The following is a 20,587-nucleotide window of genomic DNA, read 5'->3' as shown; positions in this document are numbered from 1 at the left end:
CACCTCCATCCATCCTTCACATATAGCCCAATCTGATATACCTATCCATGTTCGGATCTCAGACCTAGAAGCACTACTACCCTGGACCTACACAAATTCTTCTGATTCTCTTAATGCAGCAACAAACCATCACCCTATGGTTACAAGGAGCAAAACTGGCTCCTTAAATCCAAGAGCCTTCCAAGCAAGTATCGAGCCCAAAAGTGTGCAGCAGGCATTAGCTTATCCAAGGTGGAAAGAGGCTATGGATGCAGAGTTTCAGGCCTTGCAAAGGAACAACACTTGGACACTAGTACCACTACCAAGCTGGCAGGAAGCCCATAGGCAGTAAATGAGTGTACAGAGTCAAATACAATGCTGATGGAAGCCTGCAGAAATACAAGGCACGCCTGGTTGCACAAGGGTATTTCCCAAAGACCAGCTTTTAATTTTACTGAGACCTACAACCTAGTAGTGAAGCCAACTTCTATTCGGATCATACTCTCGATTACACTAGCAAGAGACTGGCCAATTCGACAAGTTGAATAATGCTTTTCTACATGGTGAGCTCACAGAGGATGTTTGCATGAAGTAGCCACCAGGTTATGTTTCAAATGACAGCACCATGGTCTGCAAACTCACTAAAGCACTCTATGGCCTAAAGCAGGCACCTAGAGCTTGGTATCATAAGCTGTCCTCAGTCCTTAAAGACCTCAGTTTCTCTCCCACCAAATCAGATGTCTTAGTCTTTGTGCAGCAAACATCCACCTCAATCACCTATGTACTAATCTATGTTGATGATATAATTGTAACTGGAAGCTCATCAGAAGTCATTACTGCGGTCACTAACAAACTCAACTAAGCCTTTGCACTAAAAGATATGGGAGAGTTACACCATTTTCTGGGCATTCAAGTAACCAAGACTGATGATGGAGGACTAATACTGTCTCAAAGCAAGTATGCCAAAGACTTGCTTGCCAAGGCAGGCATGACTGGCTGCAAAGCATGCTCGACACCACTACCATCATCCTTAAAGATTCAAGCTACAGGGGATGGAGTTTGACAACCCCCACTTATATCGATAAGTGGTAGGCAGTCTCCAATACTTAACTGTAACCAGACCTGAATTGGCTTTTAGTGTGCACAAAGTTACCCAATTTATGCAAGCACCACTAGAGTCACACTGAAAGCTGGTAAAGAGGATACTACGATATGTTAGTGGCATTGCCACCTATGGCCTCAAGCTGCACAAGGATCCGTCTATGAAAAAATTTGGTCTCTTGGTGGGTTCTGTGTATATTTAGGAAGAAATTTGGTGGGTTCTGTGTATATTTAGAAAGAAATTTGGTCTCTTGGCACTCAAAGAAACAAAGAGTGGTAGCTAGATCAAGCACAGAAGTAGAGTATAGAACACTGGTAGACTTAGTAGCAGAGCTGATTTTGGTTAAAGGCTTGATAGGAGAATTGAAGTGGTCAGTTCAAGAGGCTCGTATTGTGACAACCAAAGTGCTGCACTTCTAGCAACAAACCCAATTCTGCATTCAAAGATGAAATATTTTGAGATAGACCTGCATTTCGTCAGGGACCGTGTCTCATGCAAGGCTGTCCAAGTGAGTCATGTTCTAAGTTCGGTGCAAATTGCAGACACTTTCACCAAAGCTCTCCCCTCCACTGCGTTCCTTCATCTCAGGGACAAATTCAAGGTGCAGAATTTAGAATTAGAATACCGTTGAGTTTGTGGGGGCATGATAGAGGATACAGCAGTAGCACGTGAAACTTGTGCTTGCATTCTGTTAGTCCAGTTGGCTTAAGTTAGTTAAATCCCCTCCTTTTCTCTAGAAACTTCCAACTTCCTCTACCTTTCTGTTATGCCAGCTGTCATAGTTTGTTAATAAACCCGTTAGTGAATTCTGCATCTGCTTTCTATATATGATTACTATCATTGTATCCTACATCAGTTGATGAATATGCCCAATAACAATTTTTCTCTTCCTTTCTAAACTCTCAGACTCTCTAATCTTCTTCACTCTTTCTGCTGGCTTATGATACCTCTCAGTAATAATACAATACGTGATGAATTGACTAACAAATTTGATCGCATGTGGTTAATATTAAGGCATAGTTTAAAAATGGTAACTTTAAGTGTGCGTATTTAGTCTAAACAATCAATTAAATTTGTACAAAAATAAAAGGAATTATTTGTAGAATTTAAATTAACAGAACAAGTTTTGATGAAAAAATAAATAAAAAATATATGAAAGAAGAAAATGAAAAAATAAAAAATAAAAAATATCATCAATGAAAATTAAACAACACAAAGATATCTCCTTAAACAGCGTCTTTCGTGTCCGATCGTGTTCCGTATAGGGAATTTTCTTCCGAACAGTTTAGACAAATAACTCATCAATCACAAACTATGAACCAAAATCCAAACCTATTTTGACCCAAAAAAAAAAAAAAAAACTTAACCCATTTGGACTAACAAAGATCCATCTTCATGTCCCAGAGAAAAAAAGGAGGCACTCTTCAACCTGAAAATAACTCAGAGCTCTAACCACGTCACCTTCAGCAGTTACTCCCTTCTGCTTCGGATACTCAAACAGCCTGAAAAAACTCGATGATGCCGATCCTACAACACAGAGAACTATCAAACGCCTTTCACAGACGAACCAGTGCCACATTCTTCCACTTGTTCAACTATTAACACAATGCTGAGTTTAATATCAACTTCCACCTTCGACCATGGCTATAGTAAATAAGGCCACAACATTTGACACATAACCAATGTAGCCTTCTTTCACTTTGAGCTGATTTTGTCCAATGATGTCCGGTGCGCATTTCATCAATTTTCCGTGGACGCCGACCACACCATTTCTTTTCCCAAGCCATTTCACAAATTGACATTCTTATCCTTTGGGACATCACCTATTTACAAAAATATTCTTGCAGTAAACAAAAAACAGTTACTGTGTTTAAACACTTAAATACAAGTTAAAGACACCAATACATACTTCACCTGTCATCATTTTATTGGTTAGTTACCTGATAATCATCGCTAGCCACCACTACCGCGGCCACCAAAGTCGCAGCCATTTATCTATCTTCAACCAATTTATATTCAAATTTCTTCTGATAATTAATTTTTTAATAATTTCATTGTAGTCTGTTTTTCATATTAGCTATTGAACTATCATTTAACTAATCTAACTTTTTAGTTGAATTCTATCTATTTTATTTTTCTTAAACATATTCGGTATATAGAGAAAATTTTACTGTTTAAAAATTAAAGTAATAATAGAAACGATAGAATTTGAATTCATCCTCTTTAATAAAAAATTTTACTGTTTAAAATTTTATTATGTTATTTTTGTCTATTTTATTTGGATTCATCCTCTTTAAATGTTCACATTAAGATAAAATTTTATTATTATTGATCTCTTAATTAACTAAAAAATTAAGAATTTGAACCAAGGTATAAAAAAATATTGAAATAAAAAGCTCACTAGATAGAAAGTTATACTTGCAGAAGTCAAGGTGTAATATATTTTGTTAGCGTTTTTGGGGGAACTTAGATCTGTCATCATCTTTATTACCTTAGAACTTAGATCCTAGGCAACTCCGATGGCTATTAGCTCTAAAATACAATCTTTTACTTAAATTCATATACATATATAGTGGATAAGTTTCTGTTGTAGGGTTTGCTGGAATAAGGACTAGAAGATTGCTGGAATGTATGAATTAAATAATAAATAATAGTTCTGGTTTTATTATATTAATGATAATTCGTCACTTTTATTTCTTTATTTGTTTTTTTTTTTGGATTATATTTATTGAATAACATTACATTATCTGGCTACAGTGGCTAGACACAAAGTTGTGATTATTTTTTGCTTGTCGAATGTTTCTAAAAAGAATTAAAGTGATAATGGTTAAAAAAATTATGTAAACGTACAATATGTGAAACGAATTGGCGGCAGAGGTCAAAGTGTAAAAACAGGTCCTCAAGCAATAATAAAAAGAAATCAAATTAGATATTTATTAATTATCAATATCTAATGTATCATTATATAAATTAAATAATTAAATGTCAATGAAGAATTTACATTTCATTGGCTAGGAGAAAAGTTAGATCATTATTTTTGTTTCGCAAAACCAATGAATTGGTTAAAATAAAAATTAATTATTTAGCTGAAATCCAATGAATTAAAAATCATCCAATTAAATAACTGAAAGCAAAACTAAATTGTTATTTCTATTTCACATAACCAGTCGATTTGTTTAAAAGAATAATCAATTGGTTGGCATAGCCATAGAGATAAAGATAAGATATTTTTTCTTAAGCTATTTAAAGAAATCAGGAGTGTACAAAAGTTACATAAACATAGAGTAAACCAAATCAAATACTTCTGCAGTTTTGCAACTTTGCCATGGAATTCACCGTTTCTAAGTGGCAAATAGCTCCGATTGAAGACCCAGCCATACCACAAGAGTTTTATTTCGGTGATTGTGTCTCCATCGTTATGAATTGCACCGAGGAACTGATCCAAATTACCCCTCAGTCAAACCCAAACTTTTCTTCGACTACAACTACAGCCAATAAAACAATCTTGGTTTCCTCAAATATCCTATGTAGTTGTACTCCACTCACAGTTACAGACCTTAACAGAAAAGACACAATCTTATTACATAAAATCTTTTCTTCAGCGCCGGTATCCTCTGAGTTATTGGACCAAATTTTACCTGACATAGGCAGAATTGCAAGAAGGATTCTAAGGCGGCGCCATCAAGGGTGTGACTCCTACACGCCGGAGATTGTTGTGAACCTTCATGTTACCACGCACATTATTGTTCAAGATTCTGATATCTATGATGATGATGCTGAATGCGCTATTTGCTTGGAGAAGTTTGGCGATGGTAATGAAGATTCAAGTGTAGGAGTTGTTCGCACAAATTGCTCGCATGTTTTCCATGATCGCTGCATGCTCTGCTGGCTCCAATGTTGTGACAACTGTCAGTGGCCGTATTCTTGTCCATTGTGCCGCTGCATCATATTTCCAACTTCACATAGTCACGATGAATAGGTCTCCCATGTTCTCCATTACAATTAGATTGAAGGAACTTTTTTTTTCAGTGTTTCGTAGAGTTCTTTAATTTGCTTTACACCTGAATTTAATTCTGTTTATGTAGCATTGTTATCTTATTTGTTAGAATGTGAATAACAATTTTTTTTTTCAAGAAAAAATTCAAATTTTGATTCATGAGAAAAAATCCTAAAGAAAACGAGAAACTAATTTGGATTAATAGAGTAGTTTGTTCACTCGTTTGTTTAAACAAATATGCAAGAATCATTTAATACATATAAATTAAAAAGAATTTTTTAAAATTATTAAAAAATTATAAAATGTTTTTTTTTAGACTAATGAATATCTTAGACGTTTTAGAATGATTTAAGTCGAAATTAACTTTCTCATTTTAACAAAAAAAAATTGATATATACATGCACTTTTATAATTACATACAATAGTTAATGATGTAGCCTGTTAGTTCATAATTTGATTCCTTAACAAAAGAAAAATTTTCAAAATTGATAACATTAATAATTACTGTAAGCATACTTGCTACTAAAATTATATGTTGAGAATCGGTTTATGATATTTATAGTTTTAAATATTGTTTTTGAGATATAATAGCAAAATTCATTTTGTTACAAATATATAGATAAAAGTATAAAACACAACCTTTTTACTCTAAAATGAGTATTTATTTTCATTTATATTTTTATCTTAAAAACATAATTCAATTATAATTTATCAACTCAGGAGTGATTGACTCAGTGTCCTATTATTTTTCTTTCAATTTGGTTCTTCTGAAGGAAGTCCAAACATCTGTAATGAATTAAAGAAACCATGCTGCCCATGCATGCATATCATGGCTTCTTGGCGAGTTTCAAGCACACCACAAGAAATCAAGAAATATTAAGGGAAAGAAAAAAAACGGTGTCATTAGTAATTATTGGTAATTCACAACCTTTTTAATTCAATTCATAGCACCATAAAAAAAATCTCATTTCATAAGCTATTTATGTTAATAGTTTAATAAACTAGAACAAAGGAAGAAAAAAAAAAAGAAAGTTAAGAAAAAAAGAAAAATGAGTTCTTCATTTTAAAAATTTTTAAATAAAAAAAACAAAAAATTAAAAAAATATATTTAGTGGTTAACTTTATGTATTTTTTATATATTTTTATTATAATTAATTTCATGTCATGGAGGTTCGGCTATATTTTTATGTTGGTTGCCGAAGACCTAACACAACCCTCCTCCTTTATTCGGGCTTGGGACCGGCTATGTACCGCAAGTGTAACATAGGCGGAGTTATTTTTATTATAATTAATTATCATTAATATTAAATTAATAAAAATAATCTAAATAAAATATATTTTTTTTAGTAACCGTCTCCCTCCATCACATTATGAGCCCTTTTTTCCTTTTTTTAAGTATAGGTAACCAACAAGATTTTTGAACAATGTATAAACAATGTGAATTAATATGGATAAAAGAGTAAATTTGATTAGTAACATTAAATTAGGGTGTAGTGTATTCTCATTTGATTGGTGGTTGTTCATATTGTTCAAAATTTTTATTGTTCCCCTAGCACTCCCCAATATAATAATGTAAATCTTGTTCTTCCGATAGACCCTTTAGTGCAAAGTCACTGGGTTTCACTTCAAAATGGAAGGGGTAAAAATATTTGTAGGGCCGTTAAAATAGATTAAATTTATCGGACTAGTTTGTTTATCTATTTAAATAGACGGATTTTACCTTTAAAATTAAACTCATTTAAATTTTGGTCTAAACGGGCTGAGCCCGATTAATTCAAAAAAATAATGGGTTAAACGGGCTAGTCCGCGGGCTAAATAGGTGGCCTATTTATTTTTTTTTTAGATTTTTTTTAAAAAAAGTAGTATTTTTAATCGATATTTTTTTCGATCCGACCCGAAAATCAGACCCATCAACTAAAAAATTATTATTTTTAAAAGTATTTTACCTAAAAGTGGTATTTTTTGTCAAAATATTTTTTAAAAAATAAAAATAAATGATAAACAGACTCCCATCAGACTAATCATAAACGGTTCGAATTAAAAAATTCTGGCCCATAAATAAAATGAACTTAAACGAGCCAACTCATTTAATCCACAAAATTAACAGATCGGACCTAAATAAGTTAGACTAGCCTGTTTGACATCCCTAAATATTTGTTGGACTCGACAATTACACAGCATGGTACAAGGTCTTTCCAAATACCGTTTTGGCGCATGTATTTTGTGCATTTTCGCCACTCCACAGCCACACATGCGGGACGCCCAGAATCTCTTTTCATGCCTCAAGATGATTTAGTATTGTGGGATGATGCCTCATAAACTATTCTTTATGTATTTTTTATGCATTCTTATTATAATTAATTATCATTAATATTAAATTAATAGCTCAAATGGCATAATCTCCACATACTCAATTAAGAGGTTGCGGATTCGAATCTCCTATTTTTGGTAAAAAAAAATTAATATTAAATTAATAAACAATATTTAATGATTAATTTGATATATTTTTTAATATATTCATATTATAATTAATTATTATCAATATTAAATTAATAAAAAATAATTTAAATAATAATATTTATAGTTCTAAATATTATTTCTGAAATAGAATACCAAAATTGATTTTGTTACAAATATATAGATAAAACACAATTTTTTTACCCTAAAAAAATATTTATTTTCATATATATTTTTATCTTAAAAATATAATTCAATTACAATTTATCAATCCAGAGCTGATTGACTCAGTGTCCTGTTATTTCTTTTTCAATTGGGTTCTTCTAAAGGAAAAGTCAAACATCTATAATGAATTAAAAAAACCATGCTGTCCATACAAGTATATCATAGCTTCTTGGCGAGTTTCAAGAACACCACAGGAAATCAAGAACATCTTTAAAGTTTGGTCAGTGCCTTGGCCAAGAAGCATTTTTTTGGCTGTTTTTGTCTACTAACACAAGACACTGAGATAAAAAACATAAAAATATAAAATTGTGTTTGATAAATAAGATATAGACAAAGATATTGTATCTAAAAATACTGAATTAGTATATTATTATATTTTGTGTCTGAATGACAAAGATACTAACAGAAGACATAATTTATTTTTTATTTTATTATTTTTATTAATTTTTTTATAATTATATTTTTTATTATTATATTTTTCTTTTCAAATTTTTTTAATTTATTTTATTATTTTTATTAATTTTTTTATAATTATATTTTTTATTATTATATTTTTCTTTTCAAATTTTTTTATTAAAAAAATTGAGAATAAATTGAACTTTTATAATTTGTTTTAGTTTATGATTAAACAAAATACAAAAACATTAATTTTTGTGTTTCTGTTTTTGTATTTAATTCTCCGTATCTTGTCTTATTCTATTCTTAAAACTAAACATAATCTTAGGGTTTTTTATAACAAAAAAAAAAAAGAAAGGAAGAAACAAATTTAAGGCTTTCGACTCATCAGCCACTAATATCATACAACATACTCATCTCATGGGCCCAACAAATCCCATTTCATAATTTATAGCCCACCAGTCCTGTAGCCCATGGGTTTAATTTGAGAGCCTTCCATCCATTCCTGTATTCTATTACCCAAAAAAAAATGTTGAATTGTTAGTTATGTACTTATGTTAGTGTATCTAAGTTGATAAAAAATAAATAAATAAATATCTTTTATGAAGAAGATCAAATTTGAGTTCCATTCTTTTTACCTTGATCAGACTTAATGCACATCATGGAAGTCAACAACGTTTTTTTTTTTAAGTAAAAAGTGTTCAACACAACAGGGTGGAGCAACAGGAAATCAAGTAACGAAAGACTACTCAAAATACAAATCGTCATCGAACAACTCAAAAAGTAAAGTATCTTCTAGTCATCTTCGGCATTGCTATCAACAACCAAAAGGTTTACCACCAATCCACTCGTCGGAGAGCATAAAGGACCTGTTTATAATTTCCACTACCCCTGAGCCTTTATTATTGAAGACTCTACCATTACTTTCTAGCCAAATTACTCAGATAACAGCAAAGAACCCAATCAACCACTGCTTCCTCTCATTCTTTCTTTGTGAAACATTCGTCCATCTCTCAAAGTGTTGTTTTAGTGTACCTGGCATATTCCATGTCCTTCCAAGAGCGAAAAGCTAAGTACATCACACATGTCAAGTGAGATCACAGCCAATAAATAGATGAAAAGCAAACTCAACAGATTTATAACATAAAAACATGTATATTATCATGCTGGTCAATGATACCTAATTTGTATAGTCTCTCTTTAGTATTTACTCTCTCAACCAATACAAACCAAGAAAATAACTCGACCCTTTTTCTTTTTGTTTTTTTTTGGGGGGGGGGGGAGCATGTTTTAGAAAAGATGAAAAATGAGTAAAAGGCTTTATTATGGACTCAATGGATTAGGTCAACTACTCATAACAAAGAGCAACATAGAAAATGAGGGTGCACTTACATGGTCTTCTTATGCTTTAAAAGCCCATCTTTGTTCACACTCTTCCTCACATAGACGTGATTACCACTCGATCAATTGATTATCCAACTAATATCAAATCGGTCAATTTTGGAACCAAATAATGAGAAGAAATTATGGTTAATATTTGAATACCTTGATGATTGTGTTTGAGATGCGCATCAAGTACAATGTTTAGAGAGTAAATAACTATTTTGGTATCGAAAAGATTCTGATTTTGACATATCGAATCCCAATCCCATTATTGTTTTTGTCAAAATCGAAATTTTTCGGGTTTTAATATGATTATTTACTCATGTTCAGACTTGTCGCATAATGTTGAATGACAAAAAGAGGAGTTGAAAAAAGATTAGTGTGTACTTATAGACCTTATAGACCCATAATCAACATGAAAAATATTAACTGCCTTTTTTTTGTTTGGTAAATACATGAAAATTGTTCAACTTCACTAGCTGTTGGTGTTTAACAAAATTCTACGCTACACAGCTTAATGTTAGATGAAATTCCTATAATGTGTATACTCATATAATTTATGACAAAGAATCATGGGGGAAAATGATAATATTATTCTGATACAACAGAGATTGTACCACTGGAAATGCTGCCATGGCTACTACTTTCACAAAGGGATAAAGCGCGCTCCAAATTTGCCACAATGTCAGCCATTGTTGGTCTATCCTTTCCCTCCAAATTCACACAATGCATGGCAGTATAGGCCACAAGCTCCAGAGCTTCCATTTCATTCAACTCAGGCGGCGCAACCCTTGGGTCCAAAATTTTCGCCAATTCCCCAACCTTGATCGCAGGCACGGCAAAGTCCACTATGCTCACCGGGGTGCCTGAAGTTTCGTCGATTTTGAATATGGCTCGCTTTCCGGTTAAGAGTTCTAGCAGCACCACTCCAAGACCATAGACATCACTCTTTGCTGTCAATACATTTAGACCATAGTACTCAGGATCGATGTATCCGACTGTTCCGGCTGCCTTTGTTGGCCGGAAATCAATATCAGATTCCGGACTCATCAATGACAATCCGAAATCGGATACTCTTGCTGTCCAAGTGGCATCAATAAGGATATTGGAAGACTTGATATCTCGGTGAATTATAGAAGGAACTGCATAATTATGGAGATACTCAATCCCTCGCGAAGCGTCCAATGCGATTTTGATCCTCATTCTCCAAGAATTCAAGACACTACTATTCTTATCCACATTGTTCTTGCCATGCAAATGATCATACAATGCTCCATTCTTCATGTACTCATAAACTAAGAGCTTTTCATCTTTTTCATCACAGAATCCTACTAACCTAACCAAATGCTTGTGGTGTAGTCGTGACAAGAAGGCTAATTCCGACTCGAACGCGCTCTCTTTCTCTTGAAACTTCTTCATCTTGGTACCTGTTTCTGTTTCCCCTCTCTTGATCGCCACCTCGCGTCCATCAGCGAGTTTTCCTCGGTACACAATGCCAAAGCTTCCAGCCCCAATCTTGTTTTCGGGTGAAAAGTTATTGGTGGCAGCACTAAGATCAGCCAGGGTGAACTCCTCAGCCTTGTCTGGATGTTTGGCTGACGAGGTTCCACTTCTCTGCCGCCGCATTATCCTCGATCCCTGACGCCTAACGGTCATTGATCTCGACAGCGGGCTATTGGATTGAACGGCCCCACCATTATTGGAACTGCCACCTCTAGTAATGGTTGGTTGAACAGAATTATGAATTTTCTTCTTCCCTAAACAAACACCATTCCACAAGCAATAAAGCAGAGTGCAAACTCCAGCAATAGCACCCACTGATCCAACTATGGCAAATGCCAACAACCCTGTTGTCAAGGTCTTTGACCGAGAAGATGGCGCCGCCGCCGGCAATGGCACCACCGCAGGAGGCCTAGCCGGCATCACCGGCACTTGAGCCCCACAAGGCTTAGGCTTACAAATGTTACCAAAACCAGAACACAAGTATTGAGATTGAGGATAGATACCACACTCACTGCAAGAAGATTGAACACAAGGACCCGGAAGAATCGGAGACAAAAAAGGAACCACAACATCAGAATCAGAATCAGAATCAGAACCATTTGACCAACCAGGACCCCAACACAAAACAGAGAAATTTCTTGTCGTTAATCCACAGATAAAATCAGACCCAGAAACAATAACCTCAAAAGACACACCTTTTGTGAAATTAGCATTGAAAATTCCGTTGTCACCCCAACAAAAAACAGAACCATTGGATCTTCTAATAGCACAACTATGAGAATCACCGAGAGCCAAACCAGAATACTCAAAAGCAACACCTTGATGAGGAACCTCAATTTGCCCAAAACTGTTACTTCCTTTACACACCAAAAACCCAGTTGAATTCAAACCACACAAGTGTGAACCGCCAGCCACAATGCTCAACATTGAAACGTTTCGAAACTCACTCTCTATGGAATCCGCAACGGAAGCGTTACTTCCCCAACACCGAATTCGAGAACTTTCCTTCAAAATACCACATGAAAAACCCGACCCTGATGATATGGACGCGAACCGGTCCGACCCAGATGAAAAGTCGGAACCTTTGCTTCTACCGGTTCTCCAACACGTCGCCGTTCCGGTTCCCACAACCGTGGCGCAAACCTGGGAGTCCCCGACGGCGAGATTCTCGAATAGAACAGTGTCATTGTTGTAAAGTCGCTTGCTTTCGAAGGTGGTGGCGTTGGTGGTGGTGGTGGTGTCCCAGCAGAGGAGGCTGTAGTTGCCGGAGCGGAGGCCGCAGAAGTAGCTCCGGCCTCCGGAGATTGAAGAGAATGAAACGTCGGGGAAGACGGGGATAATTGCCCCGCCACTTCCCCGGCGGTAGCACTGGATTCGGCGGGTCTGTGACGCCGCAACAACGCCGCAGACGGTGGCGGAGGAGGCGTCAGTTACAGCGAGGGTGGTGCCTGAGCCAAGGGCATACGAGGATGGCGCTATTATGGAGAAGACGAACAAGACGGAGATGACGGCGACGGTAGCGTTGGCGGGAATCTTCATCTAAAAGGGTGAGTTATGGCGTTGTCGTTGTTTTTGGTTCGAGTGTGTTGGAATGGTTTCTGCTTCATTGGAAGAGATAGCTGGAGAGAGAGAGAGAGAGAGAGAGATTTGAAGATTTAGAAGGTTGGTTGTGGTTATGGAGAATGAGAATGGAGAGTGTGGTTGTTTTGTGACATCAGAGAGACATTCATTTTCAACTTCAACACTTTCTTCTTCTTCTTCTTCTTCCCAAGTTATCACATTTTGAAACTCATCATTAAACCTCCGCTTTTTTGCGTCGGCTTTTCAAGGTTCTGTTTGGCTGCTTTCTTTTATTTTCTTTTCTCAATTTTTGGTGTTTGGAATTGAGGGATTCGAGAGTACCAATATGATATCATTAGCAACAATGTTACAAAAATCAGTCTCAAATTAATTAAATGATAATTAGTCAAAGTGAATTAAACAATACTAATTTTTTAATCTATTAAACTGGTCAAAGTGATACTTTCTGAAAACATGATGAATATAACAAGAAATTTGTTTTTCGTATAGTTTCAATTTATTTTTGAAATAATTTGTTTTTTGTATAGTTTCAATGTATTTTTGAAATAATTTTATATCTATAAAAAAGGAAGTGTGAGTTTCATTAGATTAAAGAAAAAACGCACGAATACTCCTCGAGTTTCTACCCAAAGAATTGATCCTATGTAATGTAGTACCAAAAAAGTTAAAACACAAAAAGATATGGATCTAAATAAATCAGGTGATAATATAGAGACTCTTGGTGAAGAAAATAATATACAGAACGTGAATGTTAATATTGGAGAAAGCAGAACCACAAACATGGAGGCTAAAGTTTCGTATAAAAATTTACTATTGTCAATACCAGAAAAATCCAAGGACAGTCTTACGGATTCTTTTGATAGCATTGAGGAAGACGACTTTGATTTGGAAGATCGATGGTATAAAGAGGATATGATCTAACTAAGGAAGAGAAATCTTTTAATTCGTGCCTTGTTATTTCAATCTCCAAAGATAAATTTAATGAATGATGCAAACTATGGCACACTGCGCTAATTGTCAAAGTCCTAAGGAAAAAAGTTAGTCCGGGATACATGAATAACGTTTGCAGAGGAACTAGGTAGAGGAACTAGGTTAAGAAAGGTAAGATAAATGTTATTGATATGGAATGTAACTATTTTTTTTTTTTTTTTGTTTATTTTTCATATGAGGAGGACTATAATTATGCTCTCATGGAAGAACCTTGGATGGTGGCGGGATATTATTTGATAATGCAATGATAGAGACCTTTCTTTCTTACTTCTGAGAATGAGTCCGGAGAATTATTTTCTGGATACAGATTCCTAATTTGTCTATCAAATTATATAATCATCGATTTTTATGGCAAGTGAGATCTACTATTGGTACTATGCTAAAGATTGACCGTGGTACCTCCATCCATTCGTGTGGTAAGTTTGCTAGAATATATGTTGAATTAGATTTATCGAAGAAGTTTGTGCTATGCATCTCGGTTCTCGAGAACGTCCTCAATATAGAGACAAGTACGGTCATAGATCTAATCTATGCATGGAGGCGCCAGAAAATAACAATGTTCAGGTTGAAGCTAATGCCAGGAATGGTGGTAACTAAGGAGCAGCATAGGTGATCTTGATGGTAACCATAGTCAAGGGGTTTTGGATCAAGTAAGAGCAATCAAGATTCCCCCCTTCGGACTATGGATGATGTTTAGGCGCCAAATTAGAAAAAATTTCACACTAGATAAAAATGACACTAATCTTGAACTTGAAATAAATGAGTATCAGAGAGATATAATTTGAATGGTAATGGGATGAGATTTGATGTAATGAATGAGAACAGTGAGGATACGCAATAAAGGAATGATATAGTGCATGAATTACAAGCTCATTCTGAAGCCATGCACGTTGGAACGTTGGATGCTAATAATGTGAAAGGACAAAATAGTAAAGCTAATGAGAACGGGAATCAAATAATCAAGAAAGTCCTAAGACTTGGGGCCGAAAAGAGTGGCCAAAATTTCAAAAGAAATAGTAATAATTCTAAGTTTGGGCCCAATAGCCAAGTTAAACCCAACAAGTCCAAAGGAAAGAAGTCCATCCTCAACCTGAACGTTGATAATGCTACTTCCAGCCACTCAAATTAGTATATTCCCAAGGAAAATATAAGAATGAGTTCGAGGAATCCAAAAGAGGAGGCTATGGAGCATAAAATTTTAGAAAGATTGAGGCATATGACTTGTGAGAAATGGGAGGCATTTGAAGTTGAGAAAGCCATGAGGGACGATGCGAACTCTCAAATTGTGTCTACCAACCCTCTATTCTTAAACCAAAATCCCTTCCCTGATACTGTAGCGATAGAAGCTGATAACAAAGTATAAGGAGGAGGCACCCATCAAGGGAGGCTGCCAGACGAAGCTATGAAGGAAGCAAGTTCTTTGATGGCAAGGATATATATGACAAGCCTGTTGTGCATACAAAGACCATGACTAAGGTTTGATGCTGTTCTCTTGCGACTACCTTTCTTTTATGACTAGTTTTATTATGAATATTATAATTTAGAAACTTTTGCCAAATATGAGCTCTGAGATTTCTTCGTATGAAACTGAAAAAAAGGTCATCGGAGGAGGAAGATCAAGTGGCTAGGAGTACTAAGAAGGTAAAGATGGATGGAAAACATGATCAGGAGCAAACAGAAGAAACTATGGAAGATGCCATCAATAATGATGTGGAGGAAGAAGTCAACAACATGGAGGTTAAGAAAGGCAATGCTGGAGCAAACACGCACCAGAGGATATCTTACCGCGATATGGTGGTTGACAATGGTTTCGATAACCTCAATCCAAAAGAGATAGCGGAGATGGTTGCGAAGGAATATATGGCAGATCAAGACCCCTTGGAGGCTATGGAAGATTTGGAAACTCCCTTCAATCCTAAACCCAGCATCGATGTCACTTTGGAGGAGTATGAAGATTAGTGTAGACCATGAAAATTATCCTTGATAGTAAAACCCCTTGAAAAAAGCCTCAATCTCTAGGCTATGGAGAGATGGGTTCTTAAAAAATGGGCTAGAAAAGACGTGGTTCGAGTTATGAATCTTGAGGAGAACTTTTTCTTGATTCATTTCTTTAATCAGGAATACTACTCGTACATCCTCTTTGAGGAACTTTGGATGATCGCAGATCACTACCTCCAAGTTCAACGCTGGAGACCTCTCTTCATGCCCCCAAGAAGTGGATATACGTAAGGTAGCAATCTGGATTAGAATTCCAAACCTTCCAACGAAATTTTACAACAAATACTTTCTTTTGAAGGTGGGAAAAGCTTTAGAAACAATGCTGAAAATTGATGAGCTTACATCAATACATTCTAGAGGAAAGTTCGCCCGCATATGCGTGGAAATTGATCTAAGGAAACTAATTATACCAATTTTCTCGACCCTAGGAAAGGAATTCAAGCTTGAATACGAAGGCCTCCATTAGATTTGCTTTAAGTGCGGGCGGTACAGACATAGGATGGAAATCTGCTCAAAATGTGTGGGAGATATGCTCAAACAAGTAATTCAAACAACCATAGATGGTGGCCGGATGTCGCAGTACGGTGAAGGAGAAGAAAGTACCGATAATCAGACGGGATCCCTAGAAAAGGAAACTCTTAATGGGGAAGGAGCTATCAAGGCAAAAAATCAGGAATTATATCACGAGAAACAAATTTCAGGGACCAAAAAATGAAAGAATCCTATAGTTAATGAGGAAGGTAAAAGAAATAAACTCACCATTAATAAGGAGAATCCCTTTGGACCATGGATGCTGGTCAAATGCAATCCTAGAAGGAATAAAATCAGAATGGAGAAATCTGCGAGAGGAATAAATGAAATCTCTTATGATCAAAATTTTAAGTGTTATCAGAGAAAACTCCCGATGATAATAATGAGAGTAATGAGGAAAGAGCGGTCCGCGATGGAAATTAGTACCATAATAAGGGGAGAGTGCAAGATCAAGGAAAAAATGAGAATAATGCCTACAAGCACAATCATAAACTGTAAGATCAAAAAACTCAACCCAAAAGTAAAGCCTCCACCTCTAACATGAGAGAGAAAACCAAGGAGATGGAAAGAAAAAAGTTCCAAATCAAAACCAGTACCGAAACAAGCCAAGCACCACTCACACCCATGAGAAGCAAAATAATCAGAACCAAGAAAATATCATGGAGCACACACAAAACAAAGGAAAACAGAAAGATAAACACCAGGATTACTCGAGAAGCTTCAGCCTTCTTAATAAGGAATTAGCCAAAAAACACAACAACCGAGGTCACATCCCTATTTCTGATGTCCCAAATCCAACCACCATGTCGATCATCTCGAGAATCATGGGAGGACAGGGTTCAGGAGAAGGAGACAGCAGCACGGCTAATAATCCGATTGATCCAAGAGATCCAGAACTGAAATTTGAGTCAAAGGATATGGTCATCATGGACCAAAAGTGGATGGGGAAGAATCTCCCTCAAGCCCAAAGCCTATGGAGGCTTGATTACCTGCGCAACCAGGAGTTTTTCTAAACTCTTTCTCTATCTCTTTTTTTAATGAATTTTATCATTTGGAATTGTCGAGGAACTGCTTCTAAAGGGTTTCCCATTCTTATTAAAGATATGCCGTATAGATATAATTCTAATTTTTGTGTTCTCTTAGAAACTCATATCTCAGGTAACAAGGCCAAGAATATTATTAAAAAATTAGACTTTGATTCTTGGTGCATTAGCGAAGCTGTTGGGTTTGCCGGTGGTATTTGGTGCCTTTGGAATAAAGTTTTTTGGAGTATTGAACCTGTTTCGATTCAAGACCAACTTATACACATGAAAATTAGAGATTCTGCCAATAATATTTGGTGGTTCACAGCGGTATACAGTAGTCCTCACTTAGCTAACAGAAGAAGGCTTTGGAGCCGCTTGGAGGAGTTGGCCTTAAACATCCGGGAGCCTTGGTGCATTGGAGGAGATTTTAACTCTATCCTATCCCTAGATGATACTAGAGGGAGCACAAACCTCTCTCAAGACCATGATAGATTTTATTCTTGCATAAATAAATTGTGCAATAAATGATTTGGGTTTTACTGGACCACCTTTCACTTGGCAAAGGGGTAACACTAAAAGGAGACTTGACAGGTTTTTATGCAATTTAGAGTTCACAAATGTGTTTTCTAATGTTGGTGTGAAACATTTGCCTAAACTCAAGTCGGATCATTTGCCTATCCTTATAGATTTTAACTTGTCTAGTTCGGTAGAGAGGAAAGACCTTTCAAGCTTCTAGTGGCGTGGTTATTGCACACAGACTATAACAACCTCGTGAATAACAACTAGAATAAGAACGGGGACCTTCTTATTAACATATCTTTATTTGTTGAGAAAGCTAAGGTGTGGAATAAGGAAGTTTTTGGCCATATTCTAAAAAAAAGAACCGTATTATGCTGCATATAGAGGGGATCAACCGTAGAAATTCTTTTGGCCACAACCCCTTCTTGGATAAACTCCAAAGAGACCTCTGGAAAGAACATGAATAAATTATCAATCAAGAAAAAGCTTATTGACAACAAATGTCAAGGTGCAATGTGATTAGTTTTGGTGACAAAAATACAAAGTATTTTCACGAGAAGATTACTGGTCGAAGAAGAAAAAACAAAATCACAGGACTTAAAACCAGCGAGGGAGATTGGGTGGATAATCCTGCTGTTCTTAAAGAGATGCGAGTGTCCTATTTTAAAAATTTATATACAAATGACATTAACCACTCTACATTTTTTATTACAGGTTGTTTTCCAAACATTTCAGAATAGGGAGCCACCATGCTTAACAAGAATGTCATCCTTGAAGAGGTTAAAAATGTTGTATTTAATATGGGTGGTTGAAAAGCGCCAGGAAAAGATGGCATCCCAGCTAAGTTCTACCAAATTTCTTGGGATACTGTTAAAGAATCTCTGTTTACATGGGTTCAAAAAATTTTCAGAGAACCTGAACATGTTAGGGATGTTAACCAAACTCTAATTTCGCTTATCCCTAAAGTTCAAGCCCCTGAAAACTTTGCACAGTTTAGACCTATTAGTCTTTGTAACGTCTGCTATAAGATTATCACTAAGATTATTGCCGAAAGATTGAAACCGCACACGTCTTCTCTTATTACTGATACTCAAGCAAGTTATGTTCCAGGAAGGGTGAGTGTGGATAACATCCTTGTTGCCCAAGAGGTTATACACACAATGCGGACTAGAAATTCAGGCTTAGGTCTGATGGCTATAAAAATAGACCTTGAAAAAGCCTATGATAGATTGAATTGGAACTTTGTCATGGAAACGCTTAAGGATTGTAAAATTCCTGAGAACCTGATCAAGATAATCTCTCATTGCATCTCCACTCCATCTATGAATATTCTTTAGAATGGCTCCCTTTTAGAAGAGTTTTATCCTACCAGAGGCATCAGACAGGGAGATCCCTTTTCTCTTTACCTTTTTGTTTTATGTATTGAAAGATTATCCCATCTTATTACTTCTCTTATCAATAATAAGGAATGGAAGCCTATTATCCTATCTAGAGATGGACCTAAGATCTCTCACCTGTGTTTTGTAGATGATTTGGTCCTTTTTACTCAAGCCAACAACGAGCAAGTCCGTGTCATCAAGAAAACTCTCAAGATTTTTTGTAAGAGGTCGGGACAAAAAGTCAATTTTCAGAAATCATGTGTTTTCTTCTACAAGAACGTAAGCCACACTATCAAGCACGAACTAAGCTCACACCTAGGTATTAACCTTACTAACAATTTGGAAAAATACCTAGGGGTGCCGCTCATTCATGAAAGGTATACTAAGCAGTATTTCCAATTTATCCTCGACAAGATGCGTAATAAGCTAAACTCTTGGAACATGAAGACTCTTTCCTTTGCAGGAAGATGTACCCTTGTTCAATCCGTTCTCTCTACCATTCCGACATATGTAATACAAACCATGAAGATCCCTAAAGAAGTGTGCAATCAGATTGATAGAATTTGCAGGAATTTCCTTTGGGGGGCTAGTGAGGGTGAAAAAAATTCATCTTATTAATTGGGATGTTATGTGCAAACCCAAGCATAGAGGAGGTCTAGGCCTTCGTAAAGCTCAAAATTCGAACCGCCTTTTCCTCATGAAGTTAGCATGGAACTTAATTACAAATACAAACTCCTTATGGGTTAAGGTGATGAGATCCAAATATGGATGCAGTGGTGATACTATGCCTAAAATTCACCTAAAGCCTAATTGCTCTAACGCCTGGAAGGGAATAGCTAAGGTGTGGAACCAGTTCAAGACTAGCATTGTTTGGAGGTTAAGAGATGGTGAAACAGTCCTTTTTTGGGAGGATCATTGGGTCCCAGGTATTGAGTCTCTTAAAACTGTTGCTTTGTGGAACCTCACGGTAAATGCTCTTGAAAAAAGTGAATATGTTCTTTAGTGTGTAATAGAAAATTTTAATGCTCTCGTACATGATTTTGAAAGAATTGGTAGTTTGAGTCTTAGAAGTCAAGGTGCATGCTCTGAATTTTTAGATTGTGTGTTGGACTGCGGGCTTATAAATTTAGGCTATGTTGGGTGGCCATTTACTTGGCGTAGAGGAAATTTAGTGGAACGGCTTGACAGGGACTTATACAATATTGATTAGAAGATAAGATTTTCAAATGTCATGATTAAAAACTCACCCATGCTAAAATATGATCATTCTCCTCTTTGTCTTCAACTCTCCACTATACCTCCTCTGAATAAGGGAAGAAGATTATTCAGGTTATTAGCCTCTTGGCTTTTCTATCCTGATTTTCATAATGTGGTTACTAATAATTGGAGGATGTCTGATTCTTGGTCTCAATGTATAGCTGATTTTTAAAACTCTCTTAAAGCTTGGAATGCTAATGTGTTTGGGAATATCTTCAAAAGAAAAAGTAAAATTTTGAGAAAGCTTTAAGGCATTTCTAATAAC

At 35.8% G+C, this 20,587-nt stretch overlaps 2 protein-coding genes across 3 annotated transcripts; one reads left to right on the top strand and one right to left on the bottom strand.

Moving 5' to 3' along the window:
• Positions 1–4,406: 4,406 nt before the first annotated feature.
• LOC107606654 (uncharacterized) lies at positions 4,407–5,060 on the top strand. Its single transcript, XM_016308694.1, has one exon. It carries the CDS (start codon positions 4,407–4,409, stop codon positions 5,058–5,060), a length of 654 nt encoding a protein of 217 aa, XP_016164180.1.
• Positions 5,061–8,927: 3,867 nt separating this feature from the next.
• Positions 8,928–12,865, bottom strand: LOC107606655 (putative serine/threonine-protein kinase-like protein CCR3). Of its 2 annotated transcripts, XM_088495174.1 has the most exons (2): positions 10,157–12,865; positions 8,928–9,225 (listed from the first exon to the last, which is right to left on the bottom strand). In XM_088495174.1, the coding sequence occupies exons 1-2, from the start codon at positions 12,579–12,581 to the stop codon at positions 9,170–9,172; spliced, it is 2,481 nt and encodes an 826-aa protein (XP_088351300.1). In that variant the 5' UTR covers positions 12,582–12,865; the 3' UTR covers positions 8,928–9,169. The 2 variants fall into 2 exon arrangements, with proteins under 2 accessions (XP_088351300.1, XP_016164181.2); XM_016308695.3 differs by lacking the exon at positions 8,928–9,225 and having other exon boundaries at positions 10,112–12,865.
• Between the last annotated feature and the right edge of the window lie 7,722 nt (positions 12,866–20,587).

Source organism: Arachis ipaensis, chromosome B7 (assembly GCF_059453495.1).
Source record: "Arachis ipaensis isolate K30076 ecotype BB chromosome B7, ASM5945349v1, whole genome shotgun sequence".
Classification (NCBI taxonomy): domain Eukaryota; kingdom Viridiplantae; phylum Streptophyta; class Magnoliopsida; order Fabales; family Fabaceae; genus Arachis; species Arachis ipaensis.
Note: the sequence above shows the minus strand (reverse complement) of the source record. Positions and strands in the feature narration are given on the sequence as shown.